This window comes from Syngnathus leptorhynchus, chromosome 4 (genome assembly GCF_054491065.1).
Source record: "Syngnathus leptorhynchus isolate UIUO chromosome 4, UIUO_Slep, whole genome shotgun sequence".
NCBI lineage: Eukaryota > Metazoa > Chordata > Actinopteri > Syngnathiformes > Syngnathidae > Syngnathus > Syngnathus leptorhynchus.
The window spans coordinates 13,281,841-13,299,676 of NC_141198.1; the positions used below are offsets into that span (position 1 = coordinate 13,281,841).

A 17,836-nucleotide genomic window follows, 5' to 3' on the forward strand; every position below is an offset into this window, starting at 1 on the left:
GGTGTGCTGGAGCCTTTCCAAGCTGTCATCGGGCAGTAGGCGGGGGACACCCTGAACCGGTTGCCAGCCAATCACAGGGCACAAATAATAATAATGATGATAAATATTAAATAATCATAATATTACAAGTACATTTCAAACCAGCAATCCAATGTGAAATGGATTGACCCTAACCCAACCCTAACTCTGCACACAAATAAAAGTAAACAAATAATACACAACCTTTGTCCTCCACTTGTTATAGTTTATACTTGTATATACTGATCGGAACACTGGTTGGAGTTTGATTTTGGCTCTGGTCTTCCTGTGTGGAGTTTGTATGTTCCCCCGATGCCTGCGTGGATTTCCTCCAGGCACTCCGGTTTCCTCTCAACATGCATGGTTGGCCAATTGACTGCTCCAAATTCTCTGTAAATGAGATTATGAGTGTGAATGGTTGTCTACATACTGAGGAGCCATTTTTATTCTTTACATTTTGGTGTAGGGGTAATGGTATAAGCTTTTTACAGTAACCCGGACAGCAGGCCGTGGCACTCTAATCGACTCCACATTACCTCCATGGCAACAGAGATGCGAGATATATAGTGAAAAGACAATACAAGTAGGGTATAATTGAGATCACTAGAAGGAAAAGTAGTATTCCCTGGATGGAGCGTATCATCTGAAGTAAAAGACTAGTTTGTGGTCTACAGAGAGAGCGAGTTCTCCCCCAAAGGAGCTTATTATCCACATATAGACACATCACTTTCCTTCAACAACATGGAGCACTGGTTACGGTACAGTGCACACACACACACACACACACACACACACACACACACACACACACACACACACACACACACACACACACACACACACACACACAGATACACGTTTTCTGTGAAAGCAGGCTCTCAACAGTTTTCAGCACTCTGCTAATCTAAGATGATGAAGTGTCAATGGCACTCTGTTGTGTAAAATCTGTGTGCCCGTGTGTGCCTGTGTGTGCTGGTAGCCATTCTTGGTAGCTTTGTGGGATGTTTTTCATTTTGGTCACTTACTGACAGGCTTCAAATGGACCTCAAATGACTTCCGTTGGAATGTTAGAGGCAAACTTTTATAGTCTCCTCCGGAAAGGATGTCGGACTATCGAACTCGACCACGACCTCTGCGGCCAAGCTGAGGGCCAAGCAGGTACTTTCCATATTTTCTCAGTACGTGGAAATGATTTTTCCACATGAATGTTTCCAAAAGGCCCAACATAATTTTTACAGTCATTCACAATACCCTTGGTTAGTGTTTCCTCTGAAAAATAATTGACGTCACATGGACTGTGATTTTCAGATTTTAGCAAACATTTCCCCTGCATCGGAAATGTGAGGTTACACATGCAACAGTTGGAAATGTTCAGTGTAAATAAAGATAATGAAGAGATTTATTCATAGATGTTCCGGGCGGAAAAATACTATACAAAGTATTAAAATTAAAGCACTTTTTTTTTTTTTAGATAATCACATCCAGCCATGGAAACTTTGCTGCTAGCAGCGATTGTGCAAGCGGAAAAATGTCAGTATCCTCTTAAAATCTAAAACTTTGTCAAAGTTATGATGTGACCTACCATTAAGGAGGGCTGAATGCGATTTTCACAAAAGATGACCTACCCGTGCAAAAAGTTTAAAACCCTTGAAGAGCAGCCTGAAATATTATCACGAAGCAGATTTAATTTAGTGGATTCTGAAATCAAGCCAGTTTGATTTTTGCACTCAAACCAAACTACACTTCCAAGTTAATTTCTTTAAGGACAAGTTGTGGCCTGGAAGGGCACAATTTTTAAAACTAGGCTTTCATTTAATAAGAACTGAAGAACCTGTTTCAAGGCCAATAGTTCAGTCATGAAGAATTTCTCTTTAAAGTTTGGCTTGGAAAGTTTCTGAAGGTCAAAATATGGGAACAAATTCAATCTGTACAAACATATACAAGGATTAACTTGTGGACTGAAAACTCTCAATGATCAGATTTGTTCAGTCATTTCTGCACCCTGTTGCCTTCCAAGACAAAACTATTCTATTCTAACGCCTCCATAAACTGGTGTAGAAAATATATGAACGGACAATCGATGCCTCACTATGCACTACACTTGATTAAGCAACTCACAAAGCATAGGGAGTGAGTGAAAGTACCCCAAAGACCTTCACTGCTTCCTTTTCTTGTGTTTTGAACGTCTCCGGTCTGCTTGGTTTAGTTTGGCCATCAGTCTCAATTAAGCAACTCTCTCCACTTGTTTCACTGGAAATGCAGCATAGTTAATTGGCACTAGCCCAGGACTACAGCCTTGCATTATACTAAGTAGCACAAGATAGAAATAAATGAAGTGAAAAGCCCGTTATTGAAAGTAGGAGATTCAAATCTTCAAGGCTGTTGGGCCCATTATTACAATGAAAAAAAAAGGCACTTTATTTGACTTTCTGGACTAAACATGCAGTAATAGTGCACATAAAGCAAGAATTAAGGACTAGGGCTTGGGCTTGCCTGTTTGTGATTATGCCCCACACAGTCAGATTAGCCATAACGTGTTAAAACACTTCATTGAGGGCTGCCAAGGATGCCCTGCTTTCCATCATGTACAGTGATTTAAGCTTTTTAATGCCAACCTATAAAACAATCACATAAAGTCAGTCGGTTTAAAGGCTGCTATGATTCGCTCCACGGAGGTCCTGAATATTGGAGTAAGGACCCGAAAGCTATACAATGCGAACGATGATGTAAGTCAAATCAATGCGGTCCTGATGGAAAAAAATATCCACAAGCACTTGAATATGCTATTCATGTATATGTGTATATATATATATATATATATATATATATATATATATATATATATATATATATGTATAAAATGGTGAGCTCAAATGAGTTTTTTCTTCATGTTGTAAATACATCAGCCAAACTTTCTCAGTTCAAGGTAGAAGATTTATAGAAATAAAGTGACCCAGAATAACATTTATTCTTACTTTTGTCGCATTACCGATAAATAATATGGTAAATGTGTATTGCTTTCTGGAGGAGAAATAAGGGTGAGATCAATAGGACCATTAAAATGCAGGGAATGAGCATTATTTAGTGCAAGACATGAACATTAGTCAGCCACCCTTTGGGACACGAGCCAGATGATATCACGGCCACTCCAAGCATCCGCCTCGCCATTAGAAAGCGTCAGGAGATCATTTGTTGATTCCCATTTCTGTTTCTGCAAGATGAAGAGCTCTCATTTCCTACATCATTATTGCATTTTTGTTTACGTTCTGTCAGAAGATCAAACGTGAGATAACAAAAAAGCGTGCATGAACGCTTCTGTTATCTCCAAACACAATAACTTTAGATTTTCTCTTTTCATGATTTTTTCCTTTGTTTTTCATAATACATACTAACAAGTATGTCCAAGTACACATTGTAAAAGGAGACTGAAATTGGAAGGCCCAAATTCCGAACCACACACACACACACAAACACACACACACACACACACACACACCCACACACACACACACACACACACAAGCACACACAAAACGCACACACACTTTCTCTCTCCACCACATTCCAAGCGGGTCAGTGAATTTAATATTCAGCTTCTAGTGGCTCTGGTCTTCCATGTCCTTGACCCCGGTGCTACTGGCGGTCACCTCCTACTGGGGGGTCGGCCTGACTGGCATGTTTATAACTGGACAGAACACACACCGTCATCCAGCAAGTATTGAAGAACAGTGGAATATGACTCATTTTAAATAATGACGTGATGACAACCAGTGCAGTGATTTTTTTTTTTAAGCCGAATAACATTTCAATGAAATAATGAATATCTAGTTAATCAAGTTTTCACAATGTGACCAACACAATGTCAAGGTACCATTGTAACTATAATTTATACACATAGTCTCAGAGAGTCAGAGCTAGCCCCAGTTCACCCGAGTTCAAGTGGAACGCCAAGTAACTCTGATGCACTCGACTAGTTCATCGTGATACCTTCTTTTATTAGATAGAAGGAGAGATCAGTCATTATCATTGTCCTCAATCTGGATGAAGGCGATTATATTACCATGGCTACTGCAAATATATTTTTGTATCTGCAGTCACAAAAATTGTTAGTGCATCGTTTTGCAGTTAGTCCTCATTATTTTAACATAAACTCAGTTGTGCTTAGCTAAATGTTTTGTTGTTGTACTACTTTGAGGCTTGTTTAGTAAGCTTGTTATGTTAAATGCGGTGGCACAGTGGGGCACCGGTAAGCACGTCCGCCTCAGAGTTCCAAGATGCAGGGTTCAATTCAGGGTCTGTGTGGAATTGCCATGTTCTTACCATACCTGTGTGGGTTTCCTCTCACATTTCAAAAACATTTATAGTAGGCCGATAGAGCACTATCCATAATTTCCTTAGAGTGAGTCCGAATGGTCGTCACACCTCTAGTCTCGTTGTATCAGGACAGAGTGATTACGCCTTTATTTGTTTTATCCTTTGGGTTTTGTTCACGAGTTTTGTTATTCTTTTTAGTGTTAGGTTGTAACTTGATTGATTTGACACAAATTATAATTGACTTAGTCAAAAAGGTTTTGCAGCATTTGGACTGTAATGGCGCCGTGACCCTTGTTGACTCATTGTGCTTATGCTTTACAACATCAAGCAACATGCTTGAATGTCATCTCTTGCGGTGCACAACATGAACTCAACCACTTGTCAGGAAAGCATATTTGAAAACATTATTTTTCTGACACACGTGTTTGGTTTTGTATCACAAGACTGTAAAATCTACGCCTTGGCTGAATGAGGCTTCGAAAACAATGTGCTCGAGGGCAAATTTTTTATCAGTGTTTTTCCCTTCGGAGTAAATGTGGCTAATTCAAGCCTAAAGTAATTGCCATCAAACGAATGAGCTAAAAAAGCAATAAGAGGGTTATTACAATGACATACCAGCACTAGATCAATGTGAAGTCTTTGCCCTGGAGGTTATCAATTACATTCTAATGATTTTGTCATCCTCTTACAACAATAACTTCCTCCCCGTTTGCTTTTGCTTTGGTGAGCCTTGATTTATGCTTTTAATATTTTTGACGGCAAAAAATTGATGGACAATTGTGTCATTACCAAGATGATGGAAAGAAATACTGTTGCGATTCATTTTCCTTTTCTGCTTTAATTAGTTTACTTTTCCGTCTCATCCATCATTAACCCTGGAAATGAAATGTAGAGTTGAGTGGAAGAAAGAGCAAGAGCTCTCTCTGTGTTTTACATTCCACTTCCAAGGAGAAATAAATGTTGTCTACATTATTCATGGGGTTTTCCATAACTTTAATCCGATTTCCCGCTGACAATATCTCACTTTACAAAGCCTGGCCATTTCTTTCATTTCTGCAAATGCGTGGATGCATTAACAGAGTTGCCGCTGATAGTGTCATATTTCATTGTGTTGCATTGTGTTTAAGTGTACATGATGCAGATTATATCCGGGCTTTTTTTTTTTTTTTTAAGTATCTTGTAGTGACGTCACTTCATGCCTAGACTGGCACTAAACTCCAAAAAAGATCAAAACCTTTACAAAAAAAGTTGACTCAAAACATCAAAATTAGACGATCTCTGTGAGTAGCACATATTTTCGCTGAAATGGATCTTAAATGTCGGACATCTTGAAAAGTTCAAATGAGAAGGCGGGCCTTCCCCACAGTGATTTGATGAACAGATGACGATCCCTCAGTGTCTCTTCATAAAAGATGAGCTATAAGATCAGCAATTAAAATTAACGGACGACTCATCTGACACCAAGAGGATATTTTCATTGGAGCTGTTATGTCTTGTCAAAACCTTCCAGAAATTTGAAACAAATCAACTCAGACATGATAGTGCACAGCAATCAGCTCCTGACATGATCCTAAAAATGATACAACTCAATTAATTGTGTCTTATAACAGTGGATGTTTAAATTGGTGGATCCATGAAGAAGCAATTGCACTATTATTACTATTATTAGAAATTCTGTCATAAAGATTACGATTAACCAAATGTTATTATTCCATGTCATTACTCTTCAAAGTGCGAGCAAAAGCTAATTGGTCTTAAGGCTAACACATTTACTTTTATTCTCTTTGTGATCTCATCCTTAACGGACATTCATCATTTGTTTTGTATGTATTGGATTGAAATACATTTTAAAACATTTAGTATTAGCCATAAAATGGAATAATATAATTTGTGTGACTGACCTGGACCTGGTGGTTAACATTTTTGCTTCACAGTTCTGGGGTTTGAATGTTGGCTCCGACCCACTTGTATGGAAGTTCCAGAGAAATAATATAATTTATTTGATTGTTATGGTAAGTTTCAGATCAGACAAGGAATGCATTACAGATTCATGCAGTTCAGAGGAAAAAAAAACAAAACGGACACGGACAGTCTCATCAGTATATGAATAAGGAGGTTGGGTTGTATCACTTTTTTTTTCTGGCTCTTAATTTGACTATGCTCCCCTTGTGTTTTGGCTTCGTTTCTCAAGTGCAAATTAGCTGTCAGTTTCAACTAGGAAAAGCTCATTTGTGCATGTGTTGAATATTTCACGCAATACATCCACCGACGTGTGAATAAATGTGTAAAAACAAGCAGAGTGGCGACCAGCAAAACCTCGTAGCAGCTTTAGCACGTATGCTGGAGTGACCTTTGTTCCTTTTTTTTTTTCATCAACATTCGAGGATAAAGCAATGATGATCCTTAGTCACCAACCTTCTTTCAGTGGCCGTGAGTGTGATGTTCCTTCAAGCTGATATTTGTAGTGGCGTCACATTCTCCGGTAATCCTCCTCTGGATTGGCTGCAGCTCGTCATCGCTCAGCCCTGAAGGTCACTGTGTGAGGAGCATCAGTAAAACGCAGTGACCTGCAGCAAAACCACCTCAGACCTGAACAAGCCTCTGTCTGTGTTTGCATATTGATTAAAACCGAACCATCAACACGGCTAATTAAGAGAACACTTTCATATTAACTACTATTCTCAAAGTGTGGGCATTAGTGGTATGTGAAACATTCAAAGAGGCCTGAGTATGGTTCAGTTGTTTTTAACTTTAATTTTAATGTTGGTAAAGATGGTGATTGGATAAAAAATATTAGAAGCTGTGACCTACTTTATTCTTTGTCCATTTAGCATCCAAACGTTGAGATTCTCAGTCTTTGAATTTTCCATAGCGCTTGTCTTTATTGGGGTCACAAGTGAGCTTCTGTCTTTCCTGGTCCACTTTGAGCAAGTGGCTGTGCGCTATAGACAAACAAAATTTCACACGTACATTCACACCTATGGACAATTTAGAGTCTTCAAGGAACCTCACATGCTTTGGGGATAAAGGAGGAAGCTGGAGAAAAAAAGATGTAAGCACAAACTTTTTTTAGTCACAGAGATGTTATGTTGCCACCGTAATATAAAGCTTCCATTTTGGTCCTGCTAAATTCTTGTCATTTTTTTTTCTTTCCACCGCCGTCCCCTCACTTCCTCCCACCACCAGGATGTCTCTTCAGCTGACATGCGACACGCCAAATAAATCGTACATCCTGACCTTGAATCCCATCCTGACGAGTGTGAGCGAGCCTGTAAAATATATTCCGCTTATTGCTTATTTCTGGCTCGCCAACTCGCAATAAATACGAGGTTGACAAAGTTGATATGGCCTGGAGGCCTCCCCCCACCCCACCCCTCTGGCCCATCCCAACGCAAATATCTATTCATAAAGAGGCGCGGCATAATTGTGTGATTTATGACCTTTTCACACCACTGGAGCGATTAAGTGAAGACGTCATTCGGAGCTGTCAATCACAGAGCTTGGAAACAAAACAGCACAAGGCTTTAAAAAGACTTGAGAACGACGCCTTCAAAGAAAAACCTTGACGTGTCCTTTCGGGAATGGCGTCGGGTGTAACGATGCACCTGACTGAAAGGCCACCGCCAGCGTTGATGTGCTTCTTCGTTAAGATTGTAACTGAAGACAACACAGGAAAACAACAACATAAACCTCACACTGCACAAAATGAATTCTAAGTTTAAGACAAGTTAATTGCATCAATTATATTCCCAGCACGATCATTTTCTTTCATGAGAAGAATTGAATTGTTAAATTATTTCCTCTATGCAAAATCATCTTTTTGTTACATGAACAGATATAATCAACTGCAAGATGAGTCCCTGTGTTATTAACAGTTGGCCGTCGCAATAATGAATTCTTCTTCAAGAGTGATCATTCATTTGTCTTTTTATGAACAGCGTTCCTTGATGCCTCCCCAATTTGCCAGTGGTCTTTTCCCGTATTCTTCATCACACAGTCAGCGCGGCCTCACAGGTTGCACATGCCAAAATTTTACATTGCATTAAGTTTTTTCCAAGAGGCAGAAGGCAAGTGACTTTTGCTGACTTGAACGACAAAAGATGAGGATAAACTTGCGGTTGCACCCATCCTCCATTTTTTATTTCAATTTCCTTGAAAAACACCAAACAAATGAATTCAACTTCACTTGTGGATTGGGAAGATAAATCAAGTGTATGTCGGAAATAGTTGTAGAGAGAAGATCAAACGTTGACTAATGACGTAGTAGCCACTTCAAGATGAAAGACTGGGAACTAAAAAATTGGCAAACCATCATTGGGTTGTAGAAGGAATGTAGTACATTTTATTCTTCGGTTGTCTTTGGGAAATTTAGCAAACCATTATGGCTAGCCTTCTTGCTAATTTCAGATCTATCCATTTCACTGGCAAAAGAGCACATCTGTGACATTACTCCCAGCAACAGAAAAGCTAGTCTTTCTATGTTCATGTTAGCTACTATGTCTGAATTATCATCAACTTCCTATTTTTATTGTCAGTTTTCCTGTTCAAAGCTGTGAAAACCCACAAAAACTTTGATATAGTGTGGGATACCTCTTGACATCAAACGATCATTCGCAGTCAAAGTAATGATTGGGTGCAAGGCGCATGTCTTTATTGGCGTCTCTGTGGAGACACACCTGCATCTCGACAGCTCCCAGCAGGAAGAACAACTTGATGCTAATTGGCATAATCATGTGAAGTGTCTCCATGTATAAAGTGTCGCTTCGGAGCCTCCGAAAGGGCGCCTCTTTTTCGGAAAGAGATTGGAGAGGCTGGCTTCCTGTGCCATTTGGGGAATTTAAAAAAAAAATGTTAGTATGTTTCAATCCTAGCTGGGAGAAGAAGCACTTGTACCCTCTTCTTATTTTAATCAACTCATCCCTCACCTCCCCAAAAGAAGATTAGCATGAAGTCAAATTGCATGAAATCATCAAGAAAAGTCTGGGGTCCATAAGTGCAGATGGCATAGGGGTAGGGAGTGGGCATGTCCCCCACAGTTTGATTAGGACCCCCAGTTAAGCCGACAAAAAAAAAAAAACTGGTAGAGCAGAGGACTTGTGCTCCTCTTTCATTGGAACGAGCATGGAGCCTGCACAGCGTATGTTGTGCTGCAACTGCTGATGTGATTACGTTCCACCAAAAATGGTTGGGGGTTAGGAATAAGGGTTAGCGATTAGGTTTAGGTGTTAGTGTAAGGGATTAGGGTTTACGGTTAAGGTGAGTGGTTAGGGTTTGTTTTAGAGTTTAGGTTTAGAGCTAGGGGTAATAGGTAGTGTTAAGGTTAGGACTAGGGTTAAGGTTAGGAGGAGGGTTTAGGGGTTTGGGATAAGGTTAGGAGTAGGGTTTATTAGGGTTAATTTTAGCAGTAGGGTGGCGGTCAGGGGCTAGGGGTTAGGATTCGTCAAGTCAAGCGTTTAGGATTAGGATTGGGGGTTAGGGTTTAGGATTAGGGGTTCGGGTTAAATTTGGGGGCTAGTTTAAGGGTTTTGGGTTAGGGTTGATATAAAAGATGGTAGCTCTATTTTAATGGTACGACAACCATAACTGATTCTATTCCTAAATCGTAACCGTTTGCACGAATCAAACCTGACCAGGGAGATCCCAATGAATTTTTAGTCTTTGAACTTGTAATATAACATCTCAAATTATTCTAGCTTCATAAACACTCAGCCACAAGAACACACTAACATCTCTGCAGCTGCCATGTTCTCAGAATGAAGAAAACCCAGGTTCCAGATTCTGACACTATCTCCCTGAGAAAGCAACATCTATACAAAAAGTATTGTGTGTATATGTAGCGATACATATATGTATATAAACTAAATAAACAATTGGTTCTTCAAGGGGTCTTCACCAACCCTCCACACACACACACTTCCCTCATTTCGGTCCTGTGGGCTCACTGGCTTTCAGTCTAATTAGCCGAGATAATGGAGGGTGACGCTAAATGGTGCTGGTGGGGACCAGCAGAAGGTTATTAGGTATCCTCATTAGTGGCCAAGCAATGTGAAAGGCGCTTTAAAGTCTTATTCTGATCCTGATGGATGGACGGTGGTCCCCTGAAGTCTGTCTTAGGAGATCTACGAGTCTGCACTGTGGAGTATGTGGCACATGATGGAGTGTCACAAGAGTTTGCTCGTTCTGTCTATTAGCTCGAATCTTTGCTGATGAGCATTTGATTCGATTTAATAGTGTAACAAACGCCAACACATGCTCACAATCACCAATACGTGACATTTTTACATGCTGAATAACAAGTAGGGGATCAACTATACCCCAGGATGTTTGCGTTTCCACTATTGTCATCAATCATTCATGTCGCAGGCGTCACTTAGTTGTTTCTGGGGAGGGTTTGTGTTGCACAATCTTAACCAACAAAATGTTATAATTGTTCTGTGCTAGGCATGGCCACCATAAGCCTTGAATGATGCAGAGGGGGGTTGATCCTGAATGGAATATAAAATACAAATTCATTCATCTTCCGAACCAGCATGGTATCAACTCAAGGCCTTGGGGCTATATCTGGCCCGTGGAATCATTTCATGTGGTCTGCAAAGGCAAATCATAAGTATTGACTTTCTGTTGTCTTCACTTTTCATGACACTGAGGTATGAGGCATGCACAGTTTGTTACAAATACAAAATACATTGAAAAAAATAGCTAAACCAACCATTATTTACTGGCTTCTGATTGCAAAACTAGTCAATCAATTTGTTGTGTATGAGGTGGTCATACATTAATACGGGTTAACAGTCATAATGGTCCTCCAGGGGACACCATAACTGAATATGGATTTCCGGCAATAGTGAATAAAACGGCAGGCTTGTCATATTTTTCAGTTTTATTGTATTACTCATAGATGCTCAGACACGTGTGTATATACAAATACAGATCATTTTTGTTGGCTTTTTCTCTATTTATATACTGGAAAAGAGCAGGTTTGGAAATATCTTGCTCCACTGATGACAAAGTGAGCACAGGGTACAAAGAGGAAGGACAGCGCGTGATGCGATGAACGCGACACAATCACGAGAAGACAAACATGAACGAGGGCCACACAACCTGGATCCATGGTCTTGACCTCCATTGTTTGGAGGTGAGGGGGATGCACTAGTTCTTCCATGGTACTCAGGAGCGACATCTAGGCCTACACAAGATCGAGGCGGAGGGTTGTTAAAAAGTGGGGAGAGGAGAGGCGATGGGCTCCTGTTTTGTTGACGTGTCAAAGCACAATGGTGGAGGGCGTCTAAGGCATGGGAAACACTCTCGGCTGCCAAAAAGAGGCTCGTCGCTTCCCATTCACGGCAACAGCACCACATGAGAAACACATACCAAACGCAAAGGGCTCGTACATATTTTTGTCCAATTGAGTAACCTTCACATGGATGCGCTCCTCCAAGGAGATGGGCAGCAAGTCCACGGGATGACGTCATCAGAAAGTCTTTCGCAAGAAAATATAAAAAGAAAAAAAAGACAACATGGCCAAGCCCCACTGCAAGTACACAACAATGTCTGGTGGTTTTTGTACAGCACTTTTGTTATCTTGTCACTACAAGGCTTTATGACATCACTCGGATCGTAGATGCAAAGTAAAATGCACGACGTGAATGTGAGCTGAAAATCTAACACACCATAAAGTAAAACAAGCAAAAAAAAAATTTAAAAAAACTTTTTAAAACAATTTTTTTTTTTCTTATGTCATTAAGTTCATGCGCATGCCACATCATGAAATCGGCAAGTTCCTTCCAAATTCCGTCCAGTTCTTTCTCATGCTTTCCCACACTGAAGGCAACAAAAAAAAAAGGGTCCAAGTTAAGTCCTTAAAAATCCTCGCATGAAGAGATGGCAAAGGTTGTCTTCTGCCCACTGGAGTGCGTAACAATTTTTAACATATTAGCTCGCAGCTTCATTAGGCATTGAGGATCTCAGCGTTTGAAAGCACTCAGTAAAACCCAGCAATATTACCATATTCTTTTTTTGTTGTTTTTTTTTTAGAAAAGACATAAGAACCAAATTAATACTTTAATATCAAACACTATTTACAACAAGGACGCTTTCCTAATAATAATAATAATAATAGTTTTATCATCATCATAACAGTAATTATACAGTTTTAACAATGATTTTTTTTTTTTTTTTTAACTTTAGTCATCCAGAAGGTACAAAACAGATGCTATAACCTACCACTACATGTTTGATGGTTGACTACCTCAGGATACACAGTATCCAGTTTTTAAGTTGATCCTCATTTCCAAGGTTAGGCCGTGGTATACAATAAAATAGGATGATAGCAAACTTAAAAAAAAAGACAGGCAGTAATATTGGTAATCATAAAAGAGGGTCAACTTGAAGCTGGTTTTCTGATGGAACGGAAAATGTCCATTGTGACATAGATACCTCATTCATTGACCTGAAGTCAAGCAACAGCTGTGTAGCTAGTGTACATTTTTAGCATAGCTAATAAAAAAAAAGGCTTTGATAGGCTACAAAGGCAGAGACACATTTGAAAAGTTGAAATAAGCAAACATGAAAGTGTTTGAAGGCGCATGAGGGCCACAGTGAAAAGAAAGCAAAAAAAAAAAAAAAAGTAACGTCAAACTACAAGAATCAAGTCGTTATTTGTACTGTAAAAACTATTTATGTGGGGGAAAAAAAATCTATCATTTGGGGCATTAGTTGACCTTTTTTACGATTTTTTAACGTTTCTTATTTGCTTTGAAAATTATGACTTGATTCTCCTCATGTACATTTTTCAGTGTGGCCTTAACACGTTCCAATTGTGAAGAATGAATGATTCCAAACTGCATTTTCCAAAAAGTTTCATGAATTTTTATTCATTTATTTACTTCACACCATGCACCCTCAACAATGATATTACCTTCAGCTACCCCACGTCTCGGAACCCCTCCCGCGGGATTCCATTTCCGTCACTCACCACTTCCCTCAAACAGCAAGGTCACCGTTGCCTTATAACCCCGCCGCCCCAAATGAAATCTACACCCCTTCTCCCGAGACCCCCCTTCCGTCTATTTTTAATACCAGGAATAACTCCCCTTTGCGGCAACATGGGGTCCGCATGCCTATCATTTGAACCTCATTAGAGTCACTTAAACCAGCAATACGAGGAGCCGACATTGGGCATCTACTTTTCTGTGTGTTTTCTGGGGGCTTATTTGGCACTTTTTGGAGTTTTCCCAATCTTTGAGAAAAAGACAGCAGGAGCGATTGTGACGGAATGAAGCTGAATGGTATTAAACACAGTGACTGTATCCTTGATTATAAGTGCTATCTGTATAAAGCAAAAAGGACAGAACTGCTGTGCTTTGCATTGAATTAAGCAGAGCAATGAATCAGTGCCGTGTACCTGCAGCTAGCCTCTTTTAGAATCCACTGACTAATATCTGACCCATTACCACTGGTGAGGTGAAAGGGTCCTTTAAGCTTCTAACAATTTTCAATCTTTGGATTTGGATTATGGATGCGAGCATATAGCGTAAATGGATGGAGCCAAGAGAACAGTTCTTTGTCCAGCTCAGTAAACACAAAATGAGTGTGACTGCTGCCGTGAAATTGCAACTCCTAAAAGACATCGATCCTCCATCTAGTAGCGGCCCACAAAGCGCCTGCTGGGAGTCTACATTTCTCTGTTTTGTTATACGCAGCAAACCACGAGACTTTGGGTTTGGATTTCTTGAATAATCGACAGCGAAGAATTGGATCCAATGTGTGGAATTGATTGTTGATTAATTATGTCTTTTTGTCACAATTGAGGTGGTTCTGTGGATAATATTCCTCTGCCCAACATAACCCTGTTGTGGAAATTGGAGCTCAGAACATGCTGAAAGTAAATTGCATTAAAAAAAAAATACGATTAATTAATCGTTAATTTCCCCCCATTGTCAATTATGGGGAATTTCGTCAAATGCCCATCCTCGGTCATGTATATACAGTAGCTTATCCTCCTCTGACACAGTTGGGTGTTACTATTAAATTAGAAAACAACTGGACATCATTAGGTTAAGGTGCAGGCTGTGCTTGGGCTCCCAAACTGCAAGTCCGTTTCCTTCATTGCCATCGTTTTGACCCGCTGGGTCAAACGTCAGACTTTATGCACCGAGCAGAACACGAAGCCAACACAACGGAGAGAGATACCTACACACTTATGTACAGTCCTTCCTAAGAGTCTACTGTCTTCACTTTCCTACTCTGTAAATGATGCTACTGAACACAACATGGTAAGAACAACAAAACACTGAAGAGATTTGTTGAGCATATGTTTGTGTGTGTGTGTGTGTGTTTGTGTGTGTGTACTGCATTTGTGTGTGCTGAAATGGTTAAAAACAATGTAAAGCGCTGTCACAGGAAAGTAAGAATCACTAAGTGTCAGAAAAAAAAATAGATTTGGCATCTTAGGTTTGCGAGGGGGGTTGTCTCTCCCGCTTTTTTCCCCACTCACAAACGGCGAGACACTTAAAACTTTGTCTGGGGAAAAACAAAAATCGAGGGATTTCTTGCAAAGCCTGCTGGGATGCCCCAATCAAGCAAACAAGCTCCACCCTCAAATCCCACCCCTTTTCCCTGCAACCATGGGCAGATTCAGGCCACGCTGGGTGTAAATTGCCCCTCCGGGACAGGTGGGGGCGCTATAAGATGAAGAGCGCCGCCAGGCTGAGCAGCAATGAAGCCACGAGTCGACTGGAAGGGGGCGGGTGCGGTGCAGCGTTTGTTTCCTCGCTCCGGGAGGGCTCGGCGGGTTCATGGCTCGTGTCGTCTAAACAATGGGGGGGAAAGAATGCCACTTTACATTCAAATATTAACAGTCTTTTGATTCCACATCAAATCCTTCCATTGTTTGTCAGATTAAGTGGGAGTATAAAAATAATAGAGCCACATAAGGATTATTGACTCGTGTTAACTTTATTAGACACTATGTATAGATTAGTGGATTCTGAGTTGCCATATGAACTTGGGTTGCTATGTCATAAAAATACAGTGGTACCTTGATTTGTGAATTTGATTCATTGTGGCACCAAGTTTAAGTCAATTTTGCATACGTCAAAAAGATTCGGTCGTTTCGTTATCAAACAACTCCAAAAATGGAGAGTTGGGTCAAATTGACCTAAATTGTTGGGAAGTCTTTTTTTGATCCAGATAGTTTTTTATTTTGTTTTTTTAGCTGTGTATACGGGGGTCCGTGTTCCCCAATAAACACCACAAATTTGGGGGTCAAGGATAGCGTGAAGAAATAAACTGACCATGTCAAGTGTAGGTGTAACTCTAGTTTTCATTGGCTAATTAGTGAAATCAAAAGCTGTTGGTAAGCGAACAAGTGTGAATTGTGGCTGACAGCAGCTCCATGTGAGTGTTCGCTATTTATATTTCTTTTTTTGACTGTTTTGATCGAGTAAACAGAATAGATTTTATCGGCCACTTGTGAGGGCATTAAAAAACCTTTTTTTTTTCATCTTCACTCGTATTGGAAGCTCGCATTTAACCCCAATTTTGGCTCCCAACTTCTTTAAGAAAAAAAATCAACCAAGCGCCGACTTGTAACGTATGAAATACAAAAGGCCGTGTGAGTCAAAGTACCACTGTAGAGCGTTATTCTCCGAGGTGAGCACTTTCTATGAGCAGTAAAGGAGCAGGACCATGCAAAGGGGCAAAGCAGACATTACAAAGCTAGTATCAGGCAGTGCGCATGCACAGCTCATGTTTTGAAGCAAGCATCGCAAACGACTGAGGCATGCAAAGTGTAGACAGTACTGTAGAAGCAGGCACGGCAGTGTGGGCAAGGGGCCAGGCGCAAAGAGCGGAAGGTAGGGCATCAATGTCAAAGGCCTTTGCACGTCCGCACGTTGTCTTCACATGTCAATGTGCAATGCAATTCTAAACCAAAGTCAGAATATCCTGTCGTGACGACTGCGCCATGTGTGTCCCGACAACAAAATACAGACTCATGAGTACGGAAATGGAATCAAAGACAAAAAATGTAGTTGCAAAAGTGGTTCTAATTTTACTTGCATTTTTTTCTGCTTTAAAAAAAAAATCATCTTAATCTAGAGCTGTGAAAGTCTCAATATCAAATTTTGTAATTCTTGTTAATGTTTTCATCGGAGAGTGACATTATTTAATTTGTCTGAAAATTGCTCCACTAACTTAACCAAATATCTTTGTGAAGGCATGGAGCTTTGTTGGACTTTGAGGAGATCATGCGAGGGATGTGAAGTTCAGACAGCGTGACGAGAGAAAGGCATGGAGGCAGACAGATGTACGAAGAGAGTAAAAAAAAAGCAGGAAGCCATACTAACCTCGTGGTTCTAACGTATTGTCTACTTTGTCGTTAACATCAAAAACACGGTCATGTACACCTATAGTTCTCACACAGCTGTCTATAAACAGAAGATAGGGAGAATGAAATCATCATCAATAGAGGTTTATACACCCCAGGTAGACATTTGAAGCCCCCCTCTCAGCCCTACCAGTCAACACGTCAAGCAACAAAGCTCATGGCAACATTCAGATGAAATACGGAGGACGAGAGCTGGCCTCCTACTTTGGATGTTTGTTTATTTAAGTCAAACATATTCTTAGCGAGTAGCGGCAGTTTGGAGACAAATGAGAGCGGCATGTCGGGACAGCCAGCAAAAAAAGCTTTGTTGTGAATTTCAGAGACGACATCGAGCTCTTTGTTATTGTTGTTTTCTAAACACACTAACTGTGCATTTCAACAGGCTCCACTTACAAAGCCTTGCTTAGCACTTACTTGATGGTCGGACGAAAACCTTCAGCTTCAGGCAGGTTTTCTTCCCGTTCTCAGCGACGGTGGAGGCTGGAAAGCAAAACATTTAAATTGGAGGAGAGGATTAATGATGCATCGCACGCATCGGCCAACAACCAACAAAAAAAAAAAGACATTTAAGGGCTACACTCCAAAGAAATAAAAGGAACATTATGAGAATAGCATTGCCGTGCAAAAACTAAGATCGTCCTTATTTCAACACAGGTGCCACGTATGTATATTTATTTATTTATTTATTTATTTATTTTATCATGGTTTTATTTTGGTAAAAGTAAAACTATGACTTCATTTACTCAAGCTTGAAAAATAAGTATATTATTAGAAAACTGAAAATTTTACATTTTATTTGAAGGAAAATATGAAAAAATGACAACTTTATTTTTCACAAATTAAAAAAAAGTATATCATTCTTGAAAAATCTTCCCTTAGACAAAGCTCAGGTGTGTCTTTTCTGAGTGCTCAGACAAAAGATCCACTCGCAGCTCGTGTACAGGCTGTGCCACATGTGCCCTGTCAGGCAACAGAGTGCTCTTATAATCCCTCGTGCCAATATAGCGTGTGTGCTTGTTGACCACTAATGGCAACGTAGTGTGGCACCAGGTGTTGTCTCCACTAAAACGAGGATTGGGGGTGAGGGGGTCAAACACATGTCACTTGGAGTGCAAC

General features: G+C 40.2%; 1 protein-coding gene and 1 long non-coding RNA gene across 2 annotated transcripts in view; both read right to left on the reverse strand.

The window, feature by feature from the left end:
* Window positions 1-7,270, reverse strand: LOC147058217 (uncharacterized). Its single transcript, XR_015065956.1, has 3 exons — window positions 7,144-7,270; window positions 6,748-6,867; window positions 1-408 (listed from the first exon to the last, which is right to left on the reverse strand). It is a non-coding gene; the product is annotated as an uncharacterized LOC147058217 (long non-coding RNA).
* A 6,131-nt stretch (window positions 7,271-13,401) lies between these two features.
* The window catches only part of efna5b (ephrin-A5b), a 74,391-nt gene continuing 69,956 nt past the window's right edge, over window positions 13,402-17,836 (reverse strand). The window contains exons 3-5 of the mRNA XM_085910015.1: window positions 17,135-17,200; window positions 16,680-16,760; window positions 13,402-15,142 (exon numbers count right to left, since the gene is read on the reverse strand). Of these exons, the coding sequence (XP_085766141.1) occupies window positions 15,015-15,142; window positions 16,680-16,760; window positions 17,135-17,200 (275 nt within the window). The 3' untranslated portion in view covers window positions 13,402-15,014. The remainder of the gene's footprint in view (window positions 15,143-16,679; window positions 16,761-17,134; window positions 17,201-17,836) is intronic.